Source organism: Lynx canadensis, chromosome E1, assembly GCF_007474595.2.
Source record: "Lynx canadensis isolate LIC74 chromosome E1, mLynCan4.pri.v2, whole genome shotgun sequence".
Taxonomy (NCBI): domain Eukaryota; kingdom Metazoa; phylum Chordata; class Mammalia; order Carnivora; family Felidae; genus Lynx; species Lynx canadensis.
Window position 1 is genome coordinate 60190780 of NC_044316.2, and position 27652 is coordinate 60218431.

Genomic DNA, 27652 nt, shown 5'->3' on the forward strand with positions numbered 1-27652 from the left:
GTGGCAGAGCCAGGACTGTGATCTCCCACTGGACCCTAACACGGCATGCCAGAACATTCCTGGGTTGTCTGGGGTACGGCCTCTCCGCTGCCTCCCCCCAGCTCGGGAGCCGTCTCCGTGCACCGTGGCAGGTACAGCTGGATACACTAGAGTGACTGTGTCTAGGAAAAACGTAAACCAGTAATTGTGCTAGTGTGCAGGACGCGTCCCTCACCCCCACGCGAGGTTAGGGCTCGAGCGTCAGACGAGTCAACACCACACTGACCAGGCACCCGACGGGACGCGGGCGCCTCTCGGAGAGGGAGTCCCGCTCGCCACCGCCACGGTGGGCTCAGCTTGCCTACCAGACGATAAAAACCGCTAATGAACACCTCCCTTCCCCTCTGCTCCCCAGGCGGGAGCTCACACACAGGGCCGCCCCGCGACAGGCAGCGGAGGCCGATTCTAAAACGATGGCTCTGGGTTTGTAACATACAGTTCTTTTCCCTTGACGGATACAGAGTACGACAAAATTAGTCACTTTTATTTAAAAGAAACATTACAAATAAGTGCAAAATTAAATTTCATGATTAAATACACACAAAAGTATAACATGCATACTTTACACTGAAACCCACATACAAAGTTAGTTGATTACATGACAGTAAGAGAACAGGCAGAACAGAGAGCTGCTCCCGCAGACGTTTGCTACCTGAAATCAAAACCGTGAAGTTAGGTTTCTTGAAAGGGAATTTCAGCAAATTAAATACATACTTCTGGGAGTACTAACAACATAGAGCCCATAACCTGTGTTAGTTACCACGTTAGAAAACGGTACCGCGTGCCTTTCCTTCCCGTTAGTGTACTGCTACTCTCCCCAACGACCGACCGACCGACCGACCGACCCGAGGCGACGGCCAGGGTCTCCTGCTCCCGCCCAGACGAGGCCTGCTTTGCCCAGATGCCCAACGCTTCCCTCCACCTCCTCCGGATTCCGTGACGCTTTTCTCGGGGACTGATTCTGAAAGTCTACACGTTACTGCTCCCGACACACAAGAGGGACACTCAGGAGACCGCAGGGCACACAGAGTGCGCTGCTCCTGCCTCCATCCCGACAGAAAGACAGGGACGCGGGCACAAGCACGCGCACAGCCACGCCACAGGCTCACGACAGGCACGGAGACCAGGACGCGGGCTCACAGGGAGATGCCCACCCTGCGTTCTCCAACACGGCTGTGTCTCTTCGTGTTCAGACAGGAGAAGGGATCCCCTTCTCCTTTTCTAAGGCAAGCTGCTGGTATTATTATTCTATTGAAAAATCTGGTTGTAATGTAAGAACTAACATTTACACAGTTGCTCATTTCCCCACTACAGACTCAGTAAAAATGATGGGATCTGTTGCCAAAACAAATTTCGATTTGTCCACCGTTTTCTCAACCCAGTCCCTATGTGTGCACGGAGCCCCCAGGCGCACGGGGGGAAGAGGCGGGGGGCGCGGCGGAAGCACGAAAGCATCACAGCTGAACTAAAGGAAACAGGCCAGCAGCCGGGCCCGGGCTGCTCACGGCCACGTGAGTGTCTACGCTGCCTCGATGATTATTCCTTCTTTAATACTGGAAATGGGAAGCCCTGCTCAGGAAAACAGACAACCACAGAATGGCTTCGGGACCAAGGTCCCCGGGCAGTCCTGCCGCCGGCACCAGCCCCGGGAGTCTGAAGGGCACACTCAGCGCTTTGGCGGCGGTCGGCCGTGGCTGTTGATTGCACTCCTGACGGAGAGTCACAGCTTGTCATCGGTCATTTCTAGAAACTGCGCGTAGACGTCCCGGATGCACTCCCCCTTGGGGTTGAATAGGAATTTGTAGTAGCTGCCGTCTGCACAAATCGCTGAGACAGAAGGAGACCGTTTTACTCATGTGTTTCTTCCCTCAAAGTTCAAAGCAAACAGACCTCACTGAGAGGAACCGCGAACGGCCCTGCTCTGAGCAGCCGCTCAGGGTGACTGTGGGCGACAAGGGACCCCGTTCCTGGCTGAGCACACACGTGGCCAGGAACCCAACCTGCTCTAGGGTGGTTTGTGTTTCCCACTTATGTGCGGAGGGGGAAAACCTTGCCCCCACATCTTCCTGGGAAACCCTAGAGGGCAGGGGGCTGGTGTCCCCCTACACAGCTGTGCAGACCCTGAGTGGGACCCCTGCGCCCCAGGAGAGCGAGCACGGGCCAGCCAGCGCCAAGGACCACTTACCGATGACGGCATTTGGCTCTGTTCCAAAGGCACAGATGCACGGAGAGCCTGAGGGAACCTGAAACTTGGAAAAACTCCACTTGGAACTGAAGTACTTTGGAAGGAAACTGGCTGAGGCCAGACTAGGAGGTGAGGAGACACAGAAAAGGGAGGAGAGAAAAGGCAGTTATGTTTCCATGACGAAGGTGAAACATGGCTCCCATACAGCCCGAACCCAGATACTTTAAACTCTACTTTTCCTTTTAGTTTTACTTCTCACATGAAAAAACTAAGCGCTTCCCAACGGCTTAAGATAAACCCGGAAACCATCAGCACCAGAAGGTGCAGGTATCTGCGGCCAGTAAACGGATTTGCTGAATGTGACAACAGCCGCCAGGGCGCAGGTCCGAGTTCCAAACCACAGGAAAGGTGACTGGATCCTGGTCACACACTAAGCAGCCAAAGACAAGCAAGCAGCGATGTCCCTTTTAGCATCAGGTACTGCGGACACTTGAACAGTGAGCGGGTTAGGGACACCAGCCCCCAGCAGTCGGAATCCCGGGTGTAACTTCTGACTCCCACAAAATTTAACTCAGAGCCTACTGGCGAGCAGAAGCCTTACCGATAACAAGTCAGTCAATTAACACGATTTGTACGTTGTGTGTATTACTGTATTCTCACAATAAAGTAAGCCAGAGAAAAGAAAATCCTCCAGAAAAATGCACTTACAGCCCTACGCTGTACCCGTGTGCACGTGGCCCGCACGGACTCTCAGGGTGTCAGGTGGGTGGTGGATCGGGGCTTCGCTCCGAATGTGCCTGAGGGAGGGACCAGTCCTTTCAGCTCTGGGAAACCTACCTGGACTGTTTATTCCTTTTTGGATCTTCGGCAGCAAAAATGTGCACTGTGCCGTGGTCACTGGACACGCAGATGAGGGACGCATCCGGATTGAAGTTGATGCTGCAGAGAAATCAGATGAAGCTCTGGTTTCGTGTGGATGCAGCGGAGCCCGGCCCCAACCACAGCGCCACAGCACGCGAGCTGGTGCCTTGAGCCTTCCGGAATGAATTCTGGAGAGCAATGTGAAGCACCAGCACCCCCGCCCGCCACCCCCGCCCCGGTGCTCTCCGTGGGACCACCCAGCGTGCCACAGCTGGGCCCCTCCTTGGGTGACATGGAGGGGAAGGGGCTTCCCGTAAACCCATCCCGAGGCCCTGCCCTGCCCCGCCGCCGCCGCCCCCCTCCCCCCCCCCCCCCCCCCCCACCCCCCGGCTGGAAGGGCCGTGAGAGCAGAAAGGAGGGCCCGCCACCGCGGGGCTGCATGGACACACGCCCTGAGTTCATGTAAGAAGTCCATGTTTATCTCACAGACCCGAATGCTGCTCAGCACCTGCCAAGGCCACAAACGCAAAGAAAGAACCACCCACGCGGGGGACTGCCACCGCAGTGCCACCAACACCACAGGGCGCCCAAGTGACTACAGGGGAGCTAACAAGGGCTCCGGTGTTTGCCTTAGAAGACCACAGCTTATCCTAGAGAGAAGCCGGAGCAGTGATGGGCTTTAGTCCTGACTCCCTCAGCCACACAGGCCCCGTATCGATGAGGTCGACCCCGGGCAGTGACGGGCCTTCTTACCAATAAATATTAGCTGCTTGGGATCCTCTTCGCAGTTCCTGGATCAAATGCCCTGATGAAGTATCAAATATTCTTATAAGGGTCCCCTTTGAAAAACAGCGAAGCGTTTTATTGTCATTCACAACTTTTTAGTTTTTTGAGACGAGTATCATACTCACAAACCCATCAGCCCATACAAGCCCTTCCCAAACCCCCACACATGTTAAAACTCAACCGGCTCCCTCTGTCCTGCTGGAGAATTCGTTGGTAGCTGTCCAGCCCGAGAGCACCGGGTAGGAGCCAGCCCCCTGGGCACCAGCCCTCCACTAACCCCCCCGCATCTCCCGCCCTGGCAGATGCCTGAGCGACTGCCATAGCCAGACTGACCTGCTCCTGGAGCGGTCAGTTCTGTGCCTAGAGATGCCACCCTCACCAGGACTCCCGTGGCCAGCTGGAAAAACTAACGCTAACTGCTGCCAAACAGAGGAGGCTCCACCAAGTAAAAGGCTTTTCAACTGCAACGTGATTCCTGAGAGAAGGTGGCCGAGAACCCACAGGGAAGGGCCAATTTTCGGCGGGGCCCACAAGTCAGGTCCCCGGAGTGCAAGGGCCGCTGCGGCAGGCACTCGGCTCCATCAAGGAAGGGACACACGCTTACCTTCTCAGATGCGGTTGCAATTCTTGTTCCCTGCAGGTTGAGAGCAATGCAGCTCAGGACGCCCTCGTGGGCAGGAATGTCCACGGGCGGCTTCTCGGTGCTGGCCAGGTCCACGAGCTGCACGTGGCCCGTGTGGGTGCCCGGGAAGGCCAGGAGGGAGTTGTTACTGTTGGGGCACAGGACGCAGAGGCCTGATCGGAGACGGAGAAAACCCATCAGGGACTCACGACTCTAAAAGCCACCACTCTCCCCAAATAAAACTTGCTCTCTGCCCGGTAGCTCTCAAGAAAAAACAGTAAGACTTCTCTGTGGGTTTCCATTTCTATCAGAATCACAAAATCTTCTCACTGCAAAGGGTGTACCAGAAGACAAAACTAACTCCTGTGAGGCTGCCTCTTAACTGGAAACGTCTGCTGAACTTGTTCTTGAATAAACTCTGTCAAATGTCTGTCTTCCGCGGTGCCAGCTACTGACAATACAAAACTGTGAAATCTAAAACCTCCATTAACAATTGCATAAAACAACCAAAAAACTTGGGGATAAGTTTAACAGTGCCTGTATGAGACACTGCAACACGATGTAAAAGAAAACCAAAGGTCTGACAGACGGAGAGAGCCTGATCTGATCTACTGCGGTCACAGCCACAACCTACGTCCCCAGGCAGGGTCGCGTGGTCACAATTACAGCCTCTGCAGGCTTCCTGAAGAAAGGTGATACTGAAAGTTATAAGGAACAGCAAGGCCAAAGAGTAGCCAAATTTTCTTGTAAAACAAGAACAAAATCGGAAAACTTACACTACCTAATTTTAAGAATTATTTTAGAGCTGCAGAAATCAAAGCAGTATGGTACTGGCTTAAAGACATACCACTGGAACAGAATAAAGAATCCAGAAAAATCTTACACTTACGTGAGTAACAAAAAAAAAGTCTTCTTAACAAATGGCACTAGAAACTGGATATTCACATCGAAAAATACAAATCTGGGCCTGTGCCTCATGCCATACACAAAAAATGGATTAAAGATGTAACTTAAGATCTAAAGTTCCTAGAAGAACATGTAAATGAAAACCTTTGTTTTGCACAAAACCACAGACCAACTGAAGTTATCTGCAGAGGTGGTAACAAAGAGCCTTATCTAGAACGTACAGAGAACTACAACTCAGAAGATGAGGAGAGGAAGTGAAGACCCCTCATAAAAGATACCAGAATGGCGATAAGCCACATCACCGTCCTCAGAGAAATGTAGAGGACGCCGCGGGAGACACCATTACCAGCCCCAGGTTACAAAGAGGGACACAGACACGTGCCGTGCCGAGGCAAGGCCTGCTCCAGCTGGAGCTCTCCTGGATCACCAGTGGGGACACCAGAAGACACAGCCAGACCGTAACTACGGCGGGACCCCGCCACAGTGCTCTTCAGTGTCTAGCCAAGAGAAATAAAACTCTACCTCCACGCAAAGACTCGTACGTGAATACTCACAGCAACTTCCGTCCGTAACAGCCAAAACACTGGTGTGGATAAACAATCTGGGATGTCCACACTATGGAATGTTACTTAGCAAGGAAAACAAGCATATCTACTGAACACATGCAGAAATCCAAAAAGTACCGTAAGACACCAAGCGCATCTGAAAAGGCACAAGTGGAAGGACAGGTGGGCAAGGGGACCGCCTGAAGAAAAGCTTTTGGGTGACGGTACCGGTTTGTCTGCACTCTGGTGGTAGTTACACAAGTGATTACAAAGACTAAATATTACCAGATAATAAACTTGAAATGAGTGAGCTTTAGGGGCGACCATGTGGTTCAGTCGGTTAAGCACCTGACTCTTGATTTCGTCTCAGGTCATGATCCCCTGGTTTGTGAGATCAAGCCCCATGTAGGCTCTGGGCTGATGGCACGGAGCCTGCTTGCAATTCTCTGTCTCCCTCCGCACCCTCCCGTCTCAAAAATAAACATTAAAAAAAATGAATGAGTTTTGCGTATATTAGACCTCAGTAAAGCTAGAATTTAAAAAACCTAAAAATTTTAAAAAGAAATTAAGATGCTATAACGAATAGCAAAGTCAGTCACCTGTAATCCCTGCTCCAGAACAAAGGAGGGAAGAAAGTCCCTCGGAACTCAGTAAAACCCCAAAACCGCGGCCCACCAAGGAGCTCCTGAATGGCTGGCAACGACCGTGAAAAAATCCCTCAACCTCCACTCCCCCCACTCCCCTGCCCCATGACTGTGATACAAGAGGGTCTCAGAGGCACTGCCTACCAGGCCAGTCTCTGGAGTGAGCACGTGGCCGGGAGAGCCTTCCAGGAGGAGGTGGAGTGGACCGAGGGAAAGGGTGAAGAAGGAAAAAAAGAGGAGCCTGTGTCCGTCAGGGTTCGCCTGATGTGCCTCAGGACCCATCTCACCAGAGCAATGCCACTCAAATAAAGACCGGCCGGAGGACAGGGCACCAAGCACAGGTCTGCGTCCACCCGGACGGAACGTGAAGAAGCCGATTCCCATCGATGACTTTGAATTTCTTACCTTTAGGGTTATAGCAGGTTTCAAAGACATGCAACTGATGGGGATTATGTGTAAATGTAAACACCTTAATCATGGAGTCCAAAACAACCACAATTCTGGAAAGAAAAAAACAATCAAGATTCCTATTCCCAAAAGTGAAACTCAAGCATCCTGTGACTTCTGTTCTTATCATTTTGAAGCTTAGAACAAACACCACATACGAAAGTATCCCTCTTGAATCAGAACCCCCTGCAGGTGTGATCTTTGCAGGTCACCAGTGAGCACCGAGGGGTGTGGCAGGCGCTGACGAACGAGGGCCTCCTACCTGGCTGCAGGCTGCCCAAAGGACCTGAGATTTAAAGACATTTTTGGATAATATTTCACCCAGAGTAAGAACCAAGTAGCAATCACAGGGCAGAAATCATTTCTCTATACGCTCTTAGATCTGTCTTGACAATTTAAAATGTTGGGAAGATCCCTATTTGGCTCCAGTCTTTGCCTTATTAAAGGGCCCTAGAGACCGACATTCCTGGAGGTCACAAACCTAAGAGTGCAGGTCTGACAGTCGCTATTGCATTCACTTTGTTCAGCACCTCTGCCCTCCCACACTGAGGATATGAATCATACCACATTAAGATCCAAATTAATGAAACTCCAGTAAGAACTTCTCTGTTCTCCTGAGGGCCACGAGGACAACAGCTCAGAGAAGCGACTTCCAACAGGTAAGATCAACGTCACCTTCTCACTGGGGAGTCTCCCAATTTTCCTTTACCTTCAAAGGGGACATTTACTGAGGCAGCCTTTGGAAAAGCTGGACTCAGAAGGGGGCAAGTCCAGGCTCCCCCTGGTTCCCAGTGGGAACATGCTGGACGGGGACAGGTCTCTGAAGGCCTGAGCGCCACCGGGGACTGCCGGCTTTGTCCGCTGACAAACCGCTTCTGTGCCAGCCCTGGAAACCCATAAAACTCACACCTTCTTTGCAGCAATACAAATAACCCTACGTCCTTTGATCATGAACTACCATCATCACATCTGAAGACGACGTTTTCCTAAACACACTTTTTCCTTCAGTATGAAGCATTTTAGACGTTTCCAGAGAAAGCAACTAATCCACTTTTAAAACTTAGCAAACCTACCGATCTCGCCGCAGTTTGACTGCTTTGACTTCTGTAGAAAACTCTATTTCAATAACAGTCTTCTTTTTCAGGTCATCCCAGATCATCACTGAAATTTCAGAGAGAACTTATTGGTACACCAATAAAGGGAGGGCACTCTGAAGGGGTCCTTCCCCCTCATTCATCTCCGAGCAGGTGGACGTGCCGCTCTCCTGGTGCCCGGTCACACACGGCCGGACGCCTGCGCTCCACCACTCGCCACGCTGTCTCTGGTAGCAGGGTGTTCACGCACCCCCCCCCCTTTCCCTTCCAGTACCCGGCTGGCTCCACACCACCCCCTGCAGCCGATCTCCCTCCCCCGCCCTTGTGTACACATACGCACACTGACACGCACGCACACATGCACATGTACGCACAGACACGCACACACACCTCCTCTGCCAACCGCGCCTGGTTTCCAGGTGAACTTCCCCCACCCTCGGTTCCACTGGACTGAGCCAAAAGCAAGCCCACCCACAGTTACTGCTCAGGTGCCAGACACACACCTGAATCAAGAAAAGAAAGGCTTCAGTTTGAACAGATAAAAAAGCAGGGCCAGGGATTTCTCTCACCCCCACCCCACCGTGCCTGCTTCTTCTCACACCGCGGTGCTTTATGATGTACTAGCCGTCTGCATCCCCAGGGCCAAGGACACGTCCAGACCTCTGAGGAGACAGAGAGCGGCCAGCCCTGTGCCGGGGAAGAGGTGGGGGTACACAGCCTCCATCTCCTCCATCAGTCTCTTGCAAAGCTGTCTAGGAAGGGTGTGAGGTGAGGGAAAGTAAGCTTTCTCAGTAGGTCACGGGCAGGCCAAGAGTGGAAGGGAAGGAATGTCTCCCCCGAGGTCCTGACACCACGGCCAGCTCGCGTCCTGGAGGTGGAATTCACACGGAAGTTTTGCCAGAGGGACTCAGTAACCTCAATTTCAAATCAAGAGAAAACACGTAGAACTACCAAACTTTCGTCAAATTATTCACTAATGAAGAGGTTAAAACTAACCATTCAATGGGGCGCCTGGGTGGCTCAGTCGGTTGAGCATCCGACTTCAGCTCAGGTCACGATCTCGCGGTCCATGAGTTCGAGCCCCGCGTCAGGCTCTGGGCTGATGGCTCAGAGCCTGGAGCCTGCTTCCGATTCTGTGTCTCCCTCTCTTTCTGCCCCTCCCCCATTCATGCTCTGTCTCTCTCTCTCTGTCTCAAAAATAAATAAACATTAAAAAAAATTAAAAAAAAAAAAACTAACCATTCAAAACTGAAGCAGATTTCTGTTCTTACTCCTTTCAAATACCATCTTGGATTGGTAAATCCCTTCATTTAGCAAATCCTGACAGTGGGCTCCTCCTCAAAGGGCAACGAAGCAGCAGCACGTTAAGTGGGGCAGAAGCTCAGTCAATGGACGCACCTCACTGAAAGAACAGCCTCCTGGGAAAAGGGCATGTCTACTCTTGAACTCATAAAGCAGGTCAAAAGTAAACTTTCCCTGGTCTGCAACCTAACACCAAAAAGCCTCTGGCCCAAACCAGACAGAACCCAAAGATGAGCCACATCAAGGGTGTCACAAATCCACATGAACTCTATTTTCAGAAATTTCTCAGGGTGCCTCAGCGGCTTCATTGGTTGAGCGTTTGACTCTTGATTTCGGCTCAGACCATGATCTCGAGGTTCGTGGGTTGAGCCCCACATTGGGCTCTGTGCTGACGGTGCAGAGCCTGCTTGGGGTCCTCTTTCTCTCTCTCTCTCTCTCTCTGCCCCTCCCCTGCTTGTGCTCTCTATCAAAAATAAATAAATAAAACAAAGTTAAAAAAAAAATTTCTGGAAACAGCATGAGAAAGGCCTAGGGCCAGCAGCTTGATTTCTCACTCACAAAAGGAAAGTGACCAGACCCAACGCCCTGAGCAGTGAGAAAAATCCAAAGACCTGGGTTGACGTTCAATTCCCCACGGCCTCCAAGGGTTGTGAGCTGCCTTCCTGGTGTGCCGGAAATCTGAAATGTTCTGTGCAGGGTTTTGCATGTCTGTCTTTTAATATAGTTCCCGACAGCAAAAGGTACATCCACTAATTCTGGAGTTCTTCTTCCGTCCTCCGAGCTCCTGACTCAAAAAAGCAAAAAAAGCCTCCCTGATCTGCCCGAACAGCACCGTGCAGTCTCAGCTAGAACTCTCCCGGTCACACTGTGGCCACCAGTCTGCTCCAGTCCTGTCTTACTGTGTTTCACAAACATCCTTCACGTTTTAACACCATGTGTCTTAATGTGTAACTATGAAAGTATTAAGAGTAAATTCAGGAAGTAATTTTGACATTATTGACAAAAAATTCTTAATCTTACAAAAGCATAAACAGACCAAGTTCTTTTTTAAAAAATGCCTTCAGCGCTCTACAAAAAGTAAATTTAAATTTTACTCAAAATTTCACAGGGCGCCTGGGTGGCTCAGTCGGTTGGACGTCCGACTTCGGCTCAGGTCAGGTTCTCATCACCTATGCTGACTGCTCGGAGCCTGGAGCCTGCTTCAGATTCTGTGTCTTCCTCTCTCTCTGCCCCTCCCCCACTTGTGCTCTGTCTCTGTCTCTCTCTCTCTCTCAAAAATAAACTTTAAAGCCAGACTTTTACACTCCCATTTCTTTGCGCACACACACACAGGTTTACATACACACACAGACTTACACACACACATATACACACAGGTTTACACACGCATCAAAACAACACCCTTCAACCTAGAGCCAAGGGCCAAGGTGGTTTTTGTTCTACATGGCAACAAAATCAATGTTTCTGTGAGTCAATGGCTCTTTGTAGGAAAAATAACCTTACTACACTTTGCTTTAAAAAGAACTCGTAACATTTAGGGTACCAACCCACAGCTGAATGCTCTGAACAAAATGGGGTCCAGAGGCACAGCACGACCGTACGTATTTAGCCGACGTTAATCAACAAGCATGTGGTTTTTGTTGATGAGAACAAGTGACCCTTGTCACACACTTCCCCTGGGAGTGGCGGAGACAAGACTCACTCTTTCTAGATGATTCTTGTTAGCGACCAGTCCTTCATACTTCACAGGCTACCAGGGAAGAGCAAACATAGCCACAAACACAAAGATGTTCTAGACAGTTCCAGACATCACTACACGTGAGGCATGGTTAGGAAGCACACAACCACTTTACCTTTGTTAGGAGGGTATTTTGGCTTTTTCCCACCACCGACTAAGGCTAAATAGTTGCAGCGAAACAACATTTCAACATGGCCGACTCCTCCTTCTAGAAATTCTGAAATGATAGTAAAAACAAGTTAGTATGTGGATCTTACAATTTAAAAAGAAACAAGTAAACGGTGCAGATGTAGCAGTCGGCATTTACATATCTGACTGTATGTGTCTGTACAGAGAGATCTGACTGCTGTCAGCGACCAGATGGGTGGCTGGTGGGGACAGGGAGCGAGCCGGGGGCTTTGGAGTCCTCTCCGCAGCCGGTCCCCATGAGCCACGCTTCTGCTCTAAGTGCGGAGCACACGGCACCCTAACAAGCCAATGCACCAAAATGTATGAAATGTCTAAACTCGTATTTTAAGGGGCAGCAAGACATCTAAGCTCTAAGAAAACACACTAATTGCTTTCATACAAAAGCAGTTTACCACTTTAAACACCTCTTCCACTGAAGTCTCAAATGCTCAAAAATGTCTGTGAATTACATGAAGAGGAAACTGCCAGCAGGTTTTCAGAACCCCTCCACAACAGAAGAGGACGAACAACGCTCGCTCAGGGAAGGCGATGGGGACCTGCTGAGAGTCTGGGGCTCACAGAAGCAAACCCCACTCTGGACCATTTTTTTTTTTTTTTTTTACATTTATTTTTGATAGAGATAGAGCACTAGTGGGGGAGGGACAGAGAGAGAGGGAGACGTGGAATCCGAAGCAGGCTCCAGGTTCTGAGCTGTTAGCACAGAGCCCGACACGGGGCCTGAACTCACAAACTGCGAGATCATGACCTGAGCTGAAGTCAGACGCTCAACCGACTGAGCCACCCAGGCGCCCCTGGACCGTTTCTATTACAGAACACAACCAGCCCATCCAGTTCTCTCCAGCTCTGCACTCTGGTCAGCAAGGACCGGAGCTCCTGGCACCGTGAGGGCACAGCAAAGGGCAAGAGAGGAATCAGAGCCTCTGAAAGTTAGAAGTTAACACAAGATCAACTTCTACCTGCTCAGTCATGGCTTTTCAAGATGATTCCTAAGCTCGTCAGCTCACTCTTGTAAAGTTCAAGGCCTCGTAGAAACCCTAGAAAGGACGAACTATCTACTTGATGCTGAGCAACATGGGATTGAACTGCATGGGTCCACTTATATGCAGATTTCCTTTTTATAAATACAGTCAGATACTGTAAATGTGTTTTCTCTCAGGATTCTCTTTCTTTAAGTTTTATTTATTTAAGTGATGTCTACAGCCAATGATCGTGAGATCAAGAGCTGGATGTTTAGTGACTGAGCCCTTCTTACGATTTTCTCGGTTAACATTTTCTTTTCTCAGCTTTACTGTATGAATACGGTGCAGGATGCATATGATGTGCAAATTATGTGTTAAATTGACTTTATGTTACCAGTAAGGCTGCTGGTCAACAGTAGACTATTACCGGTTAAGTTTTTTGGGGGGTCAAAAGTCACATACAAATTTTCGATTATAGGGGGGAGTGGGGTGAGTGTGTGTCATCACCCCTAACCGTGTTGTTCAGGATTAACTGTAATATATTTATACAAGCATCTGGTGTCCTTTTTCTAATTTTTCCCCTTCAGATAAAATCCTTTAGGTATAATTAATGAGTCAAATATGTGAAATGAACACATTTTGCTAAATTACCCTACAAAAAGATCCTACCAACTTAAACTGTACCGTTAAGGTTACGAAGCAAGGTCATGGAAAGGTCTGCTTCTCCACGCCTTCAGCAAAGCTACACGCTAACTTGCTAACACCCCCTCATGGTAATCGGTTCACCCCCCTCCACTTCCCGTGCCTCCCGTTTCCCTCTAGGCCCTTCATCTCGGGACGTGCTGGGGTGACCACATGAGCACGACATCCATGTGAACGTCTGTGACATTAGACAAAAGCAAGGATTAAAGCCCCAACACACTGTCAGGTCAGGCAGGCTGCTGGACTGGGTAACGTCGGGAATTGTGCACAACAGGTCACCTCTTATTCCCAGATACTTGGTGGGTCACACTCCTATTCACGACTGTGCCCCCAGCCCCAGCGTAGCACCAGACACTGGAAGGCATCTGACCACCACCCACGGGGCCCAAACACAAGCAGCCCTCACCTGCACTCCACCTCAGGCACGTGGTGTTCTTTCTAGGTCTCTGTCTCCTCTCTACTTCCCCACTTATGGCTGCCAACATCACATGTGTGAACACTGGTCACAGGGAGAGAACAGCGGGCGGCACTGCAGACGGGAAATCCTCTGAGCCCTCTGCCCACCTTGCAGACTGTGCAAGCTCGCTAAGCATGAGCTGTACAGGTTCCAATCATTTCCACGCTGCGGGACAGTTGTGTTTCCAAATGAATAGCGAAGGTAACTTTTCACTAGTACTCCGTGTCTCTATAAATCACTCACTGGGTACCATATTTTATCCAAATTTATCATTCTTGAACCTTCTTTCTAGCATACGCTCAGATGTGAATCCGAGTCCTACACTGGGACCCCACAGCATTATTATGAACACCCTCCCCGGGGCCCCACGGCCTTCCTGGAATGAAGCAGAGCCGCAGCACCTACAACACACGCCTGGGAGGGACGGAGCGAGGGGAAAGCTCCCAGTCCCTGCCAGCGGTGGGCACACCTGGAAGGGACAGGGCAGGGCCAGTCTCACCTAGTCAGCGCCAGTCACACTGGAGGTAAGGCCGACAGCCCCAAGGGGGGGGGGGGGGGGGAGGGTGTGACCACTAAAATGCAGGCACACTTCCTTCCTCCTCATTGAGGAAAGGAAACTACCAAGATAAAACAGGAACAAGGTCCAGCCTGTTTTCTGTTGAGTTGTAAGTTGCCAGAAATGTAACAGCAGACCAACCGGCAGGTGCACAGGGGTGGGGTGGCTTCATTAAAATACACCTTGAAGGGGAGCCTGGGTGGCTCAGTTGGTGAAGCATCAGGCTCTTGATTTCAGCTCAGGTCATAATCTCACAGTTCGTGAGTTCGAGCCCCACATCGGGCTCTGCATTGACAGCATGGAGTCTGCTTGGGTTTCTCTCTTCCTCTCTCGGCCTCTCCCTCATGCTTGCACTCTCTCTCTCTCTCCCTCTCTCAAAACAAACAAACATTAAAAATAAATAATAGGGGCACCTGGGTGGCTCAGTCAGTTAAGTGTCTGACTTTGGCTCAGGTCATGATCTTGCGGTTTGTGGGTTCAAGCCCTGCATCGGGCTCTGTGCTGACAGCTCGGAACCTGGAGCCTGCTTCAGATTCTGTGTCTCCCCCTCTCTCTGCCCCTCCCATGCTCACGCTGTCTCTCTTAATAATAAATAAACGCTAAAAAAGTTTTTTTTAATTTTTTTTTAATTAACGTTTTATTTATTTTTTTTTTTATTTTTTTTTTTTAAAGTATTCAACGTTTATTTATTTTTGGGACAGAGAGAGACAGAGCATGAACGGGGGAGGGGCAGAGAGAGAGGGAGACACAGAATCGGAAACAGGCTCCAGGCTCTGAGCCATCAGCCCAGAGCCTGACGCGGGGCTCGAACTCACGGACCGCGAGATCGTGACCTGGCTGAAGTCGGACGCTTAACCGACTGCGCCACCCAGGCGCCCCCGTTTTATTTATTTTTGAGACAGAGAGACAAGAGCATGAACGGGGGAGGGTCAGAGAGCGAGGGAGACACAGAATCCGAAACAGGCTCCAGGCTCTGAGCTGTCAGCATGGAGCCCGATGCGGGGCTCGAACTCACAGACTGTGAGATCATGACCTGAGCCGAAGTCGGACGCTCAACCGCCTGAGCCACCCAGACACCCCAAAAAAGTTTTTTAAATAAATAAATAAATAAATAAATAAATAAATAAGATGCACCATCCAAAAGCTGTCCCATAGTTCAGCAGAGCAGCAAGAGGGAATGATACATGCCGTCAGCACGAACGACATCAGCAAACCCTTCTAGAACTCAGACTCTTAGATGGTTCCTGTCTACCTTTTTATAAGAAATCCTGAATCGGTTATAAAAGTTTCAGCAATTAGGAGACAGCTGTCAATATACTGCTAATGATTCAACTTTGAAACTTTGAACTCCAAGTTTCTGGGTCACTCTAAGTAAAAAGTATCCTGAGATGTGCAAGTCAAACTGTTTGAAAGTACTTTGTAACTATTTATCCATACAAAGGAGAGCTGTCTTAATTCACTAAGCAACCAAAAGTAAGTAAAAGTCAGAGACTTAGAAGGCTGCCAGGAGACTCCCATCACCGGCCTGGACCTCTTGCGGATTCATTCTCTAAGAGCTCACTACTGCTGGGCTGAGAAATTATGAGCACAAGCTTACACAGCAATAAATATGTGTGCGAGGCACTCCTCTGTGTATCTTAAGCCTTGTAATTCAGTGATCTTCACAATAACCTTAGAAAGTAGACAGTTACCACCTTAATTTCACACAAAGAAAGCGAAGCCAGGAGAAGGTGAGGCACCTGCCCAAGGCCACACAGCCGCCTAGTAAGGGGGGCAGAGCCAGATTCCACCTCAACAAGGAGGGTCCGGTATCTAAGCCCTTACCTACCAGCCACACTGTCTTTCTCTAATAAATTAAAGTCACAGACCTCCACTTATAAAACGAACTCCTAGACAATAAAGCACCACTTACTGTCTCACATGGCAGCGTAGTCGTACAAAGACTGCACTTGACAAAGGGATTCCGTTGCCGGAAAGATTTCTGGAAATCCTTGATGTTGGGTTATTAGTTGTGAAAATGGAAGGGGGGCTATCTCGTGGAGCACCAGGATACAGGAACTTCCTCTTACAAATAAGAAACAGTTCTAGCGGCAAAAAATCTAGCATCTGCAATGAACGAAAACCAAAACCCCAACTGCAGGGAAGAAAAGGGATGTTTCTCATTTTCTATGATTTGTCCGAGATTTGTTCATCTGTCGGCAGTGCTTGATTCTCCCAGCAAGTAAAGATCAGGAGACACCAAAAGCTTAAGAAAAATACACTGGGGGAAGAAAAACTGAAAAAAAACTCTACCTGTAAAATTAACATTTTTTCCTGTCAAACAGTAAAAAGACCATTATCTTAATATTACCAATAGAAGTCCTGATTCTATTTAAGTTCACTTAGAAGCTTCTGAAAACTTGTATTCCACAAAAACATAATTTAAGGCACTGAAATAAGTAAACAGAAGCAACTATAATTTATTGCTACAGAAAATATTTCCTAAGTGGTCATTTATCAACAGTTAGGCATCGGGGCGCCTGGGTGGCTCAGTCGGTTAAGTGCCAGACTTCAGCTCAGGTCATGATCTCACGGGTTGGGGGTTCGAGCCCCACATCAGGCTGAGCTGACAGCTCAGAGCCGGGAGCCTGCTTTGGATTCTGTGTCTCCCTCTCTCTCTGCCCCTCCTCTGCTTGCGCTCTGTCTCTCTCTCTCTCTCTCTCAAAAATAAACATTTTAAAAAATAAAATAAAATAAATTTTAAAAATAAAGAGTTGGGCACCCCATGTGCTGAATTCAACCATCGTGTGAGCTGTCTGCAATTTTACGCTCAGCAGGACGAGTGAAGACAGCCTGCATCAACCACACTGTGCTCTTCAGGACAGCCAGCAAGGACTGAAGACAGGGCAGACACACACGAGTTTCAAAGTTCACATTCGCCAGAGAAACCAGCGTCGGGCCACACCCGGTGCATCCCCGCTGGATCCTGGCCCCACAGAGCTGGGCACTAGTGGCAACTTGAAGAAAGAAGAGGACAGCCCCACCCAGGCTGACGCAGGGCCAAGAACCTCCTAGCTACCTCCCAAACCAGCCCCTCCCCCATCGGTAAGGGGACATGTCGATTCTTTGAAGGTTAGAAAACAGGAGAAACCAGGAAATGTCAGTCACTCCTTACCTTGCTTCTCCTTTTCTTTCAGTGGATCAGTGTTATAGACCCGGAATCCGTTTTCCATCCCACACGCAAAGCATCCTGAAGTGTGAGAAAGGCCGGTTAATCATCTCAAAGGGGTCCCAGCTAAGCGCCCTGGGACTGGGACCGAACCGGCAAAAGCAAGGGGTCCAGAGAGAGCTGCCGTTCCTAAGAGCTCCTGCAGATGCTCTGACCTCACGGGCGCAGTCTGCACACGCCACAACTATCTTCCTCAGGGCCGTGCGCACACGCGCGTGCGCACACACACAACGTGCACAACCTAGCACGTTTCCAGTCTCTCATCTAACACGATAAAGAGCCTCCGGAGTCCCTCCAACCTCCTCCTGCAGGGCTTTCTTCCCGAAGGCCAGCTCCGCCTGAACTCCTGGTTCCGTGACAAGTCGGCCAGCTGCTGCCACGGCACATTTCCAACACCTACCTCTCACTAACGCTCACCGCTGGCCTCCCCATCCTGCACACCTGTCTCCGGTGCTGTCGACCTGGAGAGGCGAGGACAGAACAATAAAGTCCACGCCTCCCGGAGGACAGCTGCAAGCGGGAATCCCAGCAAGCGTGGACACTCCAAACTGGAGCAGGGGCGCGGACTTCCAGAAGGTGGCCTGAGGTCTCCCACGACCTCCTCCCACCTGTAGACAAGCTGAACCCTTAAAATCCTGTCAAGGTCACTGTGAGTCCAAATCACACACCAGGTTGTTAATGGTCCAATTAACACCAACTAAAACAGCCAACGTGGTAGAAAACACCAAGTAGTAAGTGGGTGTAAGGGCATGGGAACTCTCAACCTGGTGGACGGCAAACCAGCAGAACCGCTCTGGAAAGCTGTTTGCGCCAGGTACTACAGTCGTCAACTCTGCTCCTCGGCGGATATACCTTGCAGAAATGACAACATATGTTCACCAAAGGCATGCATTCGACTGTTCACAGCAGTGCGATCATACACCATTAATAGCCAGAAGCTGGGAACCTACCTAAATGCCCCCCTCAAATGGTGGACTGAATTAATTGTGACATATTCACACACACAAAAACACTATGCATCAATGAGAAGGATCTATAGCAATACTCAGCAATGTGGAAAATATCTCACAAACATCATGCTGAATAAAAAAAAGTCAGGAATAAGGGGAGTTTGGGTGGCTTAGACGCTTAAGCATCCGACTTTGGCTCAGGTCATGATCTCCCGACTCATATGTTTGAGCCCTGCGTCGGGCTCTGTGCTGACAGCTCAGAGTCTGGAGCTGCTTCAGATTGTGTGTCTCCCTCTCTCTCTCTCTGCCCCTTCCCCGCTTGCATTACCCCTCTCTCCCCCAAAAATAAACGTTAAAAAAAGTGTTTTTAAACAAATCAGCAAGAATGATGCACAGAGACAAAACTAATCTAAGTGGCTGGAAGTTAGACTGAGCCAGTGGCTGGAAGGATGGCCAGGCGTTAATGGCCCAATTATGTTCAGGTATGTTCAGTTTCTTAACCTGGGTGCTAGGTTCAGTTTGGAAAGTCATCAGGTGAAGACAGGGTACGTGCACTTTTCTGTAAGTACGGCATACTTCAGCAAAAAGTTAGAAGGAAAAGTATTCCGAACACCAAAAGTTGGAAACCCTCTCTGAGAAGGCCAGGCATCATCCTTGCTGTCTTCACAGGCCTCTTTCCCAGAGAGTAACCATCAGGCCAACAGCTGGTGACCCCACACACCCTTGCGTTAGCTCTAGTGGTGCAGAAACAGGGCGTCGGGATCCCTGAAGGGCATTCTTCTATAGACAGGCGCGCCTTGTTTCATTTTGCTGCACAGACATTACGTTTCTCACAAATCCAAGATCTGTGGTGACCGTGCCTCAAGCAAGTCTGTCAGCACCATTTTTCCACAACCTTTGCTGGCTCAGGTCTCGGTTTCACATTCTACTAATTCTAGCAATATTTTGAACTTTTCCATTATTGTATTTGTGATGGTGACCTGTGACCAGTGATTACAAATCACCAAAACTCAGATGATGGCTAGCATTTTTTAGCAGTGAAATACTTTTGAATTAAGGCATGTACGTTGGTTTTTTAAGACATAATGCTACTGCACGCTGAACAGACTATAATATGGTGTAAACATAACTTTTAGAAGCACTAGGAAATCAAATATTCATCTGACTCACTTTATTGTAACAGTCCCTCTACTGCAGTGGTCTGGGACCAAACCTGTAATGTCTCGGAGGTGTGTCTGCACAGACTACTTCGTACAGCCCACATGCAAACACACCCCTATTTCCTGTAACCACAGTGAAGTAGCCCAAGGAAGTCAATCTGTGGCCTCAGGTCTAGGTCCAGGCAGAAGCAAGTGCTCTATGTAGACAAGGGTACATACTCAAACATTTGTGTTTCCCAAAGGAATAGAGAGAAAAATAGCCAGCCAACTTAAAGAAATGTACATCTCGACACTTAAGAGTCTTGAAGAACACAGTGCAAATTATCTTTAGAAGTTCGAGGGGCGCCTGGGTGGCGCAGTCGGTTAAGCGTCCGACTTCAGCCAGGTCACGATCTCGCGGTCCGTGAGTTCGAGCCCCGCGTAGGGCTCTGTGCTGACGGCTCAGAGCCTGGAGCCTGTTTCCGATTCTGTGTCTCCCTCTCTCTCTGCCCCTCCCCCGTTCATGCTCTGTCTCTCTCTGTCCCAAAAATAAATAAACGTTGAAAAAAAAAAAAAAATTAGAAGTTCGAATATTTAAAATCATGAATGCCCTTTTAAAAATGTTTTCTTGTTCACCTGAAATGAATGTAACACTGTGTGTCAACTATATTTCACGTAAGAAAATTAAACAAACAATGATTTCTAAGCCAAAAGTTGCAATGAGAGTTTAAAATGCTTAATGAAAATTAGGGGTAACTGTACGGATCAGTCGCTTAAGCATCGGACTCTTAGTTTCGGCTAAGGTCACCACCCTGGGTTCCAGCCCTTATACGGCTCTGTGCTGACATCGCAGAGCCTGCTTGGGATTCTCTCTCCTTCTGCCCCTCCCCCATTTGTATTTGAGCTCGCTCACTCTCTCTCTCTCCCTCCCTCCCTCAAAATACATAAACTTTAAAAAAAATCGTGGGGGCGCCTGGGTGGCTCAATCGGTTGGATGACCCACTCTTGATTTTGGTTCAGGTCAAGATCTCGCAGTTCATGAGATCGAGCCCCACATCAAGCTCTGAACTGGCAGTACAGAGCCTGCTTGGTATTCTCGCTCTAAATAAATAAATAAACGTAGGGGCGCCTGGGTGGCTCAGTCAGTTGAGCGCCTGACTTCGGCTCAGGTCATGATCTCACAGTCCGTGGGTTCGAGCCCCGCGTCGGGCTCTGTGCTGACAGCTCAGAGCCTGGAGCCTGCTTTGGATTCTGTGTCTGCTTCTCTCCTGCTCGCTCACTCTCTCTCTCTCTCTAAAATAAAATAAACATTAATAAATAAATAAATAAACATTAAAAAGGTAGATTTTGAAACAAAAATACTCAGGGGCGCGGGGGGTGCTCAGGTGGTTAAACAATCCAACTTCAGCTCAGGTCATGATCTCACAGTTTGTAGGTTCGAGCCACCCATCGGGCTCTGTGATGACAGCTCGGAGCCTGTTTCGGATTCTGTGTCTCCCTCTCTCTCTGCCCCTCCCCTGTTCACATTCTGTCTCTCAAAAACAAACATAGATTAAAAAAAATTTTTTAAGCTATGCAAAAGTTAAAAACCAGCATAAGTAAAAACAAAATGTAATAAACTCAATTATCTGGCATAAATTTTTATCATAGAGAATTAATCCGAAGATAACCAGAAGTTTAAGAGTAAGGCTTTTATTTTTTTCAAAAACACTAACTTTACTTACAAACTGTTACAATGAAATGAGCTGGGTTTACAAAAGGGTATTTTTTAGGCAACTGAAATAGATCCTTTTAAGAGCCACAATTGTATTTTTTTTTTTTTTTTAAATTATTGGGTTTTTCAATGTTTATTTATTTTTGGGACAGAGAGAGACAGAGCATGAACGGGGGAGGGGCAGAGAGAGAGGGAGACACAGAATCGGAAACAGGCTCCAGGCTCCGAGCCATCAGCCCGGAGCCTGACGCGGGGCTCGAACTCACGGACCGCGAGATCGTGACCTGGCTGAAGTCGGACGCTTAACCGACTGCGCCACCCAGGCGCCCCCACAATTGTATTTTAAAAACAATCTTGGGGGCACTTGGGTGGCTGAGTTAGTTAAGTGACTTTTTTGGCTCCGGTTATGATCTCATGGTTGGTGAGCTCCAGCCCCACATCGGCTCTGCTCTCTCACTGCAGAGCCTGCTTAGGATCCTCGGTCTCCCTCTTTCTGCCTCTTGTGCGCGCGCGATCTCTCTCTCAAAAATAAATAAACGTTAAAAAAAACTTTGATGAAATCTTTATAAAAATACTATAAACTTCACTGGTTTCTCAAATAGTCAGTATCATGAGTCTCAATTCCTATACTGAAACGTAACACACAAACTCCTCACCCCACAGCAAGGCAAGTGGGCAAGAACGATCCTCTGGCACTAAATGACCTCAAGTCACCCAGCCTTCTTGCTTCTGTAAACAGGAAAGGCGCGGCACAAGTGTTTACAGTTACCTCTCCCCCCCCTCACTACTGGAGGACCAACTCTTTCCACTGCAGACGGTTTTGAAGAGTTGTTGTATCACTGTTAATTCCGTGGTTATCCAAACCCATTAAAACCCTACTGGCCTCGTCTGGTAATCAAACCCCAAAGCGTCCAGCCACGTAACTGTCCAACGTCCGACACCTGACCGCAAACTCACGCCTCGTTCCTCGGGAACACGTTCTTCCACAATCCGCGCAATCCTGCCCGCTGGAAACCAGCACTCAGCCCACAGCACACACGCCCCACCATCCACCTGCCACCTCCTCCAAGAACCCCTCCACGAGCTCAGAGCCAGCTCCCCCCTCAAGAACCCCTCCATGAGCTCAGAGGCTGGCTCCTCCCCAAAAAAACCCCTCCACGAGCTCAGACACCAGCTCCCCCCCACCAAAGAACCCCTCCACAAGCTCACAGGCCGGCCCCCCCCCCCCCAAAAAAAAAACACTCCACGAGCTCACAGACCAGGTTCCCCTCCCAAGAACCCCTCCAGGAGCTCAGAGCCTGCTCCGCCCCCTCCACCAAAAACCTCTCCACAAGCTCAGAGACCGGCTCCCCCCACCAAGAACCCCCTCCACGAGCTCAGATACCGGCTTCCCCCCCCCCACCAAGAACCCCTCCACAAGCTCACAGGCCAGCTCCCCCAAGAGCCCCTCCACGAGCTCAGAGACCGGCTCCCCCCACCAAGAACCCCCTTCACGAGCTCAGATATCGGCTCCGCCCCCACCAAGAACCCCTCCACAAGCTCACAGGCCGGCTCCCCCCCAAGAATTCCCCGACGAGCTCACAGGTCAGCTCCCCCTAAGAACCCCTCCACGAGCTCAGAGCCTGCTCCCCCCCACCAACAACCCCTCCACAAGCTCACAGGCCAGCTCCCCCCAAGAACCACTCCACGAACTCACAGGCCGGCTCCCCCCCCAAAAAAAAGCCCTTCCACGAGCTCACAGGCGAGCTCCCCCCCTCCAAGAACCCCTCCATGAGCTTACAGGCTGGCTCCACCCCCCCCCAAGAAATCCTCCAGGAGCTCAGAGACCGGCTCCCCCCACCAAGAACCCCCTCCACGAATTCAGATACCGGCTCCCCCCCCCCCCACCAAGAACCCCCTCCAAGAATTCAGATACCGGCTCTCCCCCCCCCACCAAGAACCCCTCCACAAGCTCACAGGCCAGCTCCCCCCAAGAGCCCCTCCACGAGCTCAGAGACCGGCTCCCCCCACCAAGAACCCCCTCCACGAGCTCAGATACCGGCCCCCCCCCCACCAAGAACCCCTCCACAAGCTCACAGGCCAGCTCCCCCAAGAGGCCCTCCACGAGCTCAGAGACCGGCTCCCCCCACCAAGAACCTCCTCCATGAGCTCAGATACCAGCTCTCCCCCTGAAGAACCCCTCCACGAGCTCAGAGCCGGCTCCCCCCACCAAGAACTCCTACACGAGCTCACAGGCCGCCCCCCCAAAACCCCCTCCATGAGCTCACAGGCTGGCTCAACCCCCCCCCCCAAGAAATCCTCCAGGAGCTCAGAGACCGGCTCCCCCCACCAAGAACCCCCTCTACGAATTCAGATACCGGCCCCCCCCCCCCACCAAGAACCCCTCCACAAGCTCACAGGCCAGCTCCCCCCAAGAGCCCCTCCACGAGCTTAGATACCGGCTTCCCCCCCCCACCAAGGACCCCTCCACAAGCTCACAGGCCAGCTCCCCCCAAGAACCACTCCACAAGCTCACAGGCCGGCTCCTCCCCCAAAAAAAAGCCCTTCCACGAGCTCACAGGCGAGCTCCCCCCCTCCAAGAACCCCTCCATGAGCTTACAGGCTGACTCCACCCCCCCCCAAAAAATCCTCCAGGAGCTCAGAGACCGGCTCCCCCCACCAAGAACCCCCTCCATGAATTCAGATACCGGCTCCCCCCCCACCAAGAACCCCCTCCACGAATTCAGATACCGGCTCTCCCCCCCCCACCAAGAACCCCTCCACAAGCTCACAGGCCAGCTCCCCCCAAGAGCCCCTCCACGAGCTCAGAGACCGGCTCCCCCCACCAAGAACCCCCTCCACGAGCTCAGATACCGGCCCCCCCCCCACCAAGAACCCCTCCACAAGCTCACAGGCCAGCTCCCCCCAAGAACCCCTCCACGAGCTCAGAGACCGGCTCCCCCCACCAAGAACCTCCTCCATGAGCTCAGATACCAGCTCTCCCCCTGAAGAACCCCTCCACGAGCTCAGAGCCGGCTCCCCCCACCAAGAACTCCTACACGAGCTCACAGGCCGCCCCCCCCAAAACCCCCTCCATGAGCTCACAGGCTGGCTCAACCCCCCCCCCAAGAAATCCTCCAGGAGCTCAGAGACCGGTTCCCCCACCAAGAACCCCCTCCACGAATTCAGATACCGGCCCCCCCCCCCACCAAGAACCCCTTCACAAGCTCACAGGCCAGCTCCCCCCAAGAGCCCCTCCACGAGCTCAGAGACCGGCTCCCCCCACCAAGAACCCCCTCCACGAGCTCAGATACCGGCTTCCCCCCCCCCACCAAGAACCCCTCCACAAGCTCACAGGCCAGCTCCCCCAAGAGCCCCTCCACGAGCTCAGAGACCGGCTCCCCCCACCAAGAACCCCCTCCACGAGCTTAGATACCGGCTTCCCCCCCCCACCAAGGACCCCTCCACAAGCTCACAGGCCAGCTCCCCCCAAGAACCCCTCCACGAGCTCAGAGACCGGCCCCCCCCCACCAAGAACCCCTCCACAAGCTCACAGGCCAGCTCCCCCCAAGAACCCCTCCACGAGCTCAGAGACCGGCTCCCCCCACCAAGAACCTCCTCCATGAGCTCAGATACCAGCTCTCCCCCTGAAGAACCCCTCCACGAGCTCAGAGCCGGCTCCCCCCACCAAGAACTCCTACACGAGCTCACAGGCTGCCCCCCCCAAAACCCCCTCCATGAGCTCACAGGCTGGCTCAACCCCCCCCCCAAGAAATCCTCCAGGAGCTCAGAGACCGGCTCCCCCCACCAAGAACCCCCTCCACGAATTCAGATACCGGCCCCCCCCCCCACCAAGAACCCCTCCACAAGCTCACAGGCCGGCTCCCCCCAAGAGCCCCTCCACGAGCTCAGAGACCGGCTCCCCCCACCAAGAACCCCCTCCACGAGCTCAGATACCGGCTCCCCCCCCCCCACCAAGAACCCCTCCACAAGCTCACAGGCCAGCTCCCCCAAGAGCCCCTCCACGAGCTCAGAGACCGGCTCCCCCCACCAAGAACCCCCTCCACGAGCTTAGATACCGGCTTCCCCCCCACACCAAGGACCCCTCCACAAGCTCACAGGCAAGCTCCCCCCAAGAACCCCTCCACGAGCTCAGAGACCGGCTCCCCCCCTCCAAGAACCCCTCCATGAGCTCACAGGCTGGCTCCACCCCCCCCCAAAATCCTCCAGGAGCTCAGAGACCGGCTCCCCCCACCAAGAACCCCCTCCACGAGCTCAGATACCGGCTCCCCCCCCCACCAAGAACCCCTCCACAAGCTCATAGGCCAGCTCCCCCCAAGAACCCCTCCACGAGCTCAGAGACCGGCTCCCCCCACCAAGAACCCCCTCCACGAGCTCAGAGACCGGCTCCCCCCACCAAGAACCCCCTCCACGAGCTCAGATACCGGCTCCCCCCCCCACCAAGAACCCCTCCACAAGCTCACAGGCCAGCTCCCCCCAAGAACCCCTCCATGAGCTCAGAGCCAGCTCCCCCCCCCAAGGACCCTTCCACAAGCTCACAGGCCAGCTCCCCCCAAGAACCCCTCCACAAGCTCAGAGACCGGCTCCCCCCACCAAGAACCTCCTCCATGAGCTCAGATACCGGCTCTCCCCCTCCAAGAACCCCTCCACAAGCTCACAGGCCGGCTCCCCCCCTCAAGAACCCCTCCACGAGCTCAGAGCCGGCTCCCCCCACCAAGAACTCCTACACGAGCTCACAGGCCGCCCCCCCAAAACCCCCTCCACGAGCTCACAGGCCAGCTCCCCCCCTCCAAGAACCCCTCCATGAGCTCACAGGCTGGCTCAACCCCCCCCCCCCAAGAAATCCTCCAGGAGCTCAGAGACCGGCTCCCCCCACCAAGAACCCCCTCCACGAATTCAGATACCGGCTCCCCCCCCAACCAAGAACCCCTCCACAAGCTCACAGGCCAGCTCCCCCCAAGAGCCCCTCCACGAGCTCAGAGACCGGCTCCCCCCACCAAGAACCCCCTCCACGAGCTCAGATACCGGCTCCCCCCCCCCACCAAGAACCCCTCCACGAGCTCAGAGACCGGCTCCCCCCCACCAAGAACCCCTCCAGAGCTCACAGGCCGGATTCCCACCAACCCCCCCCCACCACCACCAAGAACCCCTCGACAAGCTCAGAGGCCGCAACCAAGCTCCCCCTCCTCCCACACACATCTCGGGCCTACTCCCACCGCCCACCTGTGACACCACAGTCGACACCTGTGGACAGGTCGGACCTGACCCTCAGCGCCGGGCAGGGCGGGGGCGCAAGGTAAACACGCGCCGGCCGCAGCGAGGCAGCACCGACTACTGAAATCGAGTTTCCCAAAAACGGGGCCTACGGCACTTTCTCGGGTTCCCCTCAGACACAAAACTTGCGAAGCTGCCACGCAAAAGCCCTCAGGAGTGTGTCCCCGGGCGGCCGCTGTCACCCGGCTCCTCCCGGAGGCAAAACCCTGGCTCCGCAGCGGGGGCAGCTCCTCGGATCCGAGTTCCTCCCCGCCCCTCCCGCCCGCACCCTGCGGGCCTTCCCGGACGCGGCTGCAGGGCTGGCTTAAACCACCCAGGGGGCCTCAGCTGGAGTCAAAACTGGGAGGAAAGCGCGTCCCCCCCCTCCCCCCAAGGCTTCCCCGACAACCAAGTCCTTTGATTTCACTCGGCAAGACACGCCGGGGTAGCTCACGGGCACGCTCCCGGTAATCCGACCGGAAAGGCGAGGGCGACCTCAGCCCGACCGGGCCGCTGGGCCGCGAGAATCGTCGAGAGGCCCAACCCGCAGCGGACAAGAAAGCAGGCGTTGTCAAGCCACCACCGCTTACGTGGAGACCCTAAACGAGTGCGGGAAAAAGCGCGGAGTTCGAAGCAGACCCCAGTGTGCGCCGTGAGAAAAGCCCCGGGTAGCCGAAGCCGGTGGGAGCCCGCAGGGCCCTGAGCGAGTGGGTGCGGCCGCCGCCCGGAGCTCCACGGAAGTCCGGAGGGGAGCGACCCCCCCCCGCCCGGGGTGCCGCCTTGGGGAGGGGGCCAGTGGGGACGGGGACTTCAGGGGAGGCCAGGTCAAGGGGGGGGGGGTGGACGTGAGGGAAGGGGACCGGCCGGGTCGGAGGGTGTCGGGGGAGGGGTCAGACCCGGTGAGGAGCGTCCGGGGTGGGAACGTGCCGAGCCGGCCGGTGTTCGGGGAGGGCCGGTTGGGCCCGGAGGGGGGGGGGGCTCGGGGGAGGGGCCAGGCTGAGTCGGGGGGGGGGTCGTCGGGAAGGGACCGGGCCGGGTGAGGAGCGTGGGGGAGGGGCCGGCCCGATCCGGGGACTCCGGAAAGAGGCCGGGTCGGGGCCCGGGCGCGCGCAGGGGCGCCCTCACCGTGGTCCTGGTTGAAGCCGGCGTAGAGCAGCCCGTTGCCGTGAGGGTTACACGGCAGGAGGTTCATGGCGCCGCCGCGAAGGGTCCGCCGCTCCTCAGCGCCGCATGTCCTCGGGGAGGCCGGGCGCTGGGGTCCCGTCTGCCCGGCGGGAGGCCACCGCGCCGGAAGCGAGGGGCGGACGTGCGTGCGTGCGCAGCCAGGGAGCCGCGGAGCGCCGAGCGCATCCACCT

The 27652-nt window shown here is 52.7% G+C and overlaps 1 protein-coding gene across 4 annotated transcripts; it reads right to left on the bottom strand.

Annotated features, from left to right (window-relative positions):
• Positions 1–495: 495 nt before the first annotated feature.
• Positions 496–27595, bottom strand: WDR45B (WD repeat domain 45B). 4 transcript variants are annotated; one of them, XM_030297074.1, is made up of 10 exons: positions 27422–27595; positions 17187–17261; positions 11285–11386; positions 8109–8196; positions 6994–7088; positions 4476–4666; positions 3839–3924; positions 3062–3163; positions 2225–2346; positions 496–1866 (listed from the first exon to the last, which is right to left on the bottom strand). In XM_030297074.1, exons 1-10 carry the CDS (start codon positions 27486–27488, stop codon positions 1760–1762), a joined length of 1035 nt encoding a protein of 344 aa, XP_030152934.1. In that variant the 5' UTR covers positions 27489–27595; the 3' UTR covers positions 496–1759. The 4 variants fall into 4 exon arrangements, with proteins under 4 accessions (XP_030152934.1, XP_030152935.1, XP_030152936.1 ...); XM_030297075.1 differs by lacking the exon at positions 27422–27595 and adding an exon at positions 26887–27415; XM_030297076.1 differs by lacking the exon at positions 27422–27595 and adding an exon at positions 26267–26866.
• Positions 27596–27652: the final 57 nt, after the last annotated feature.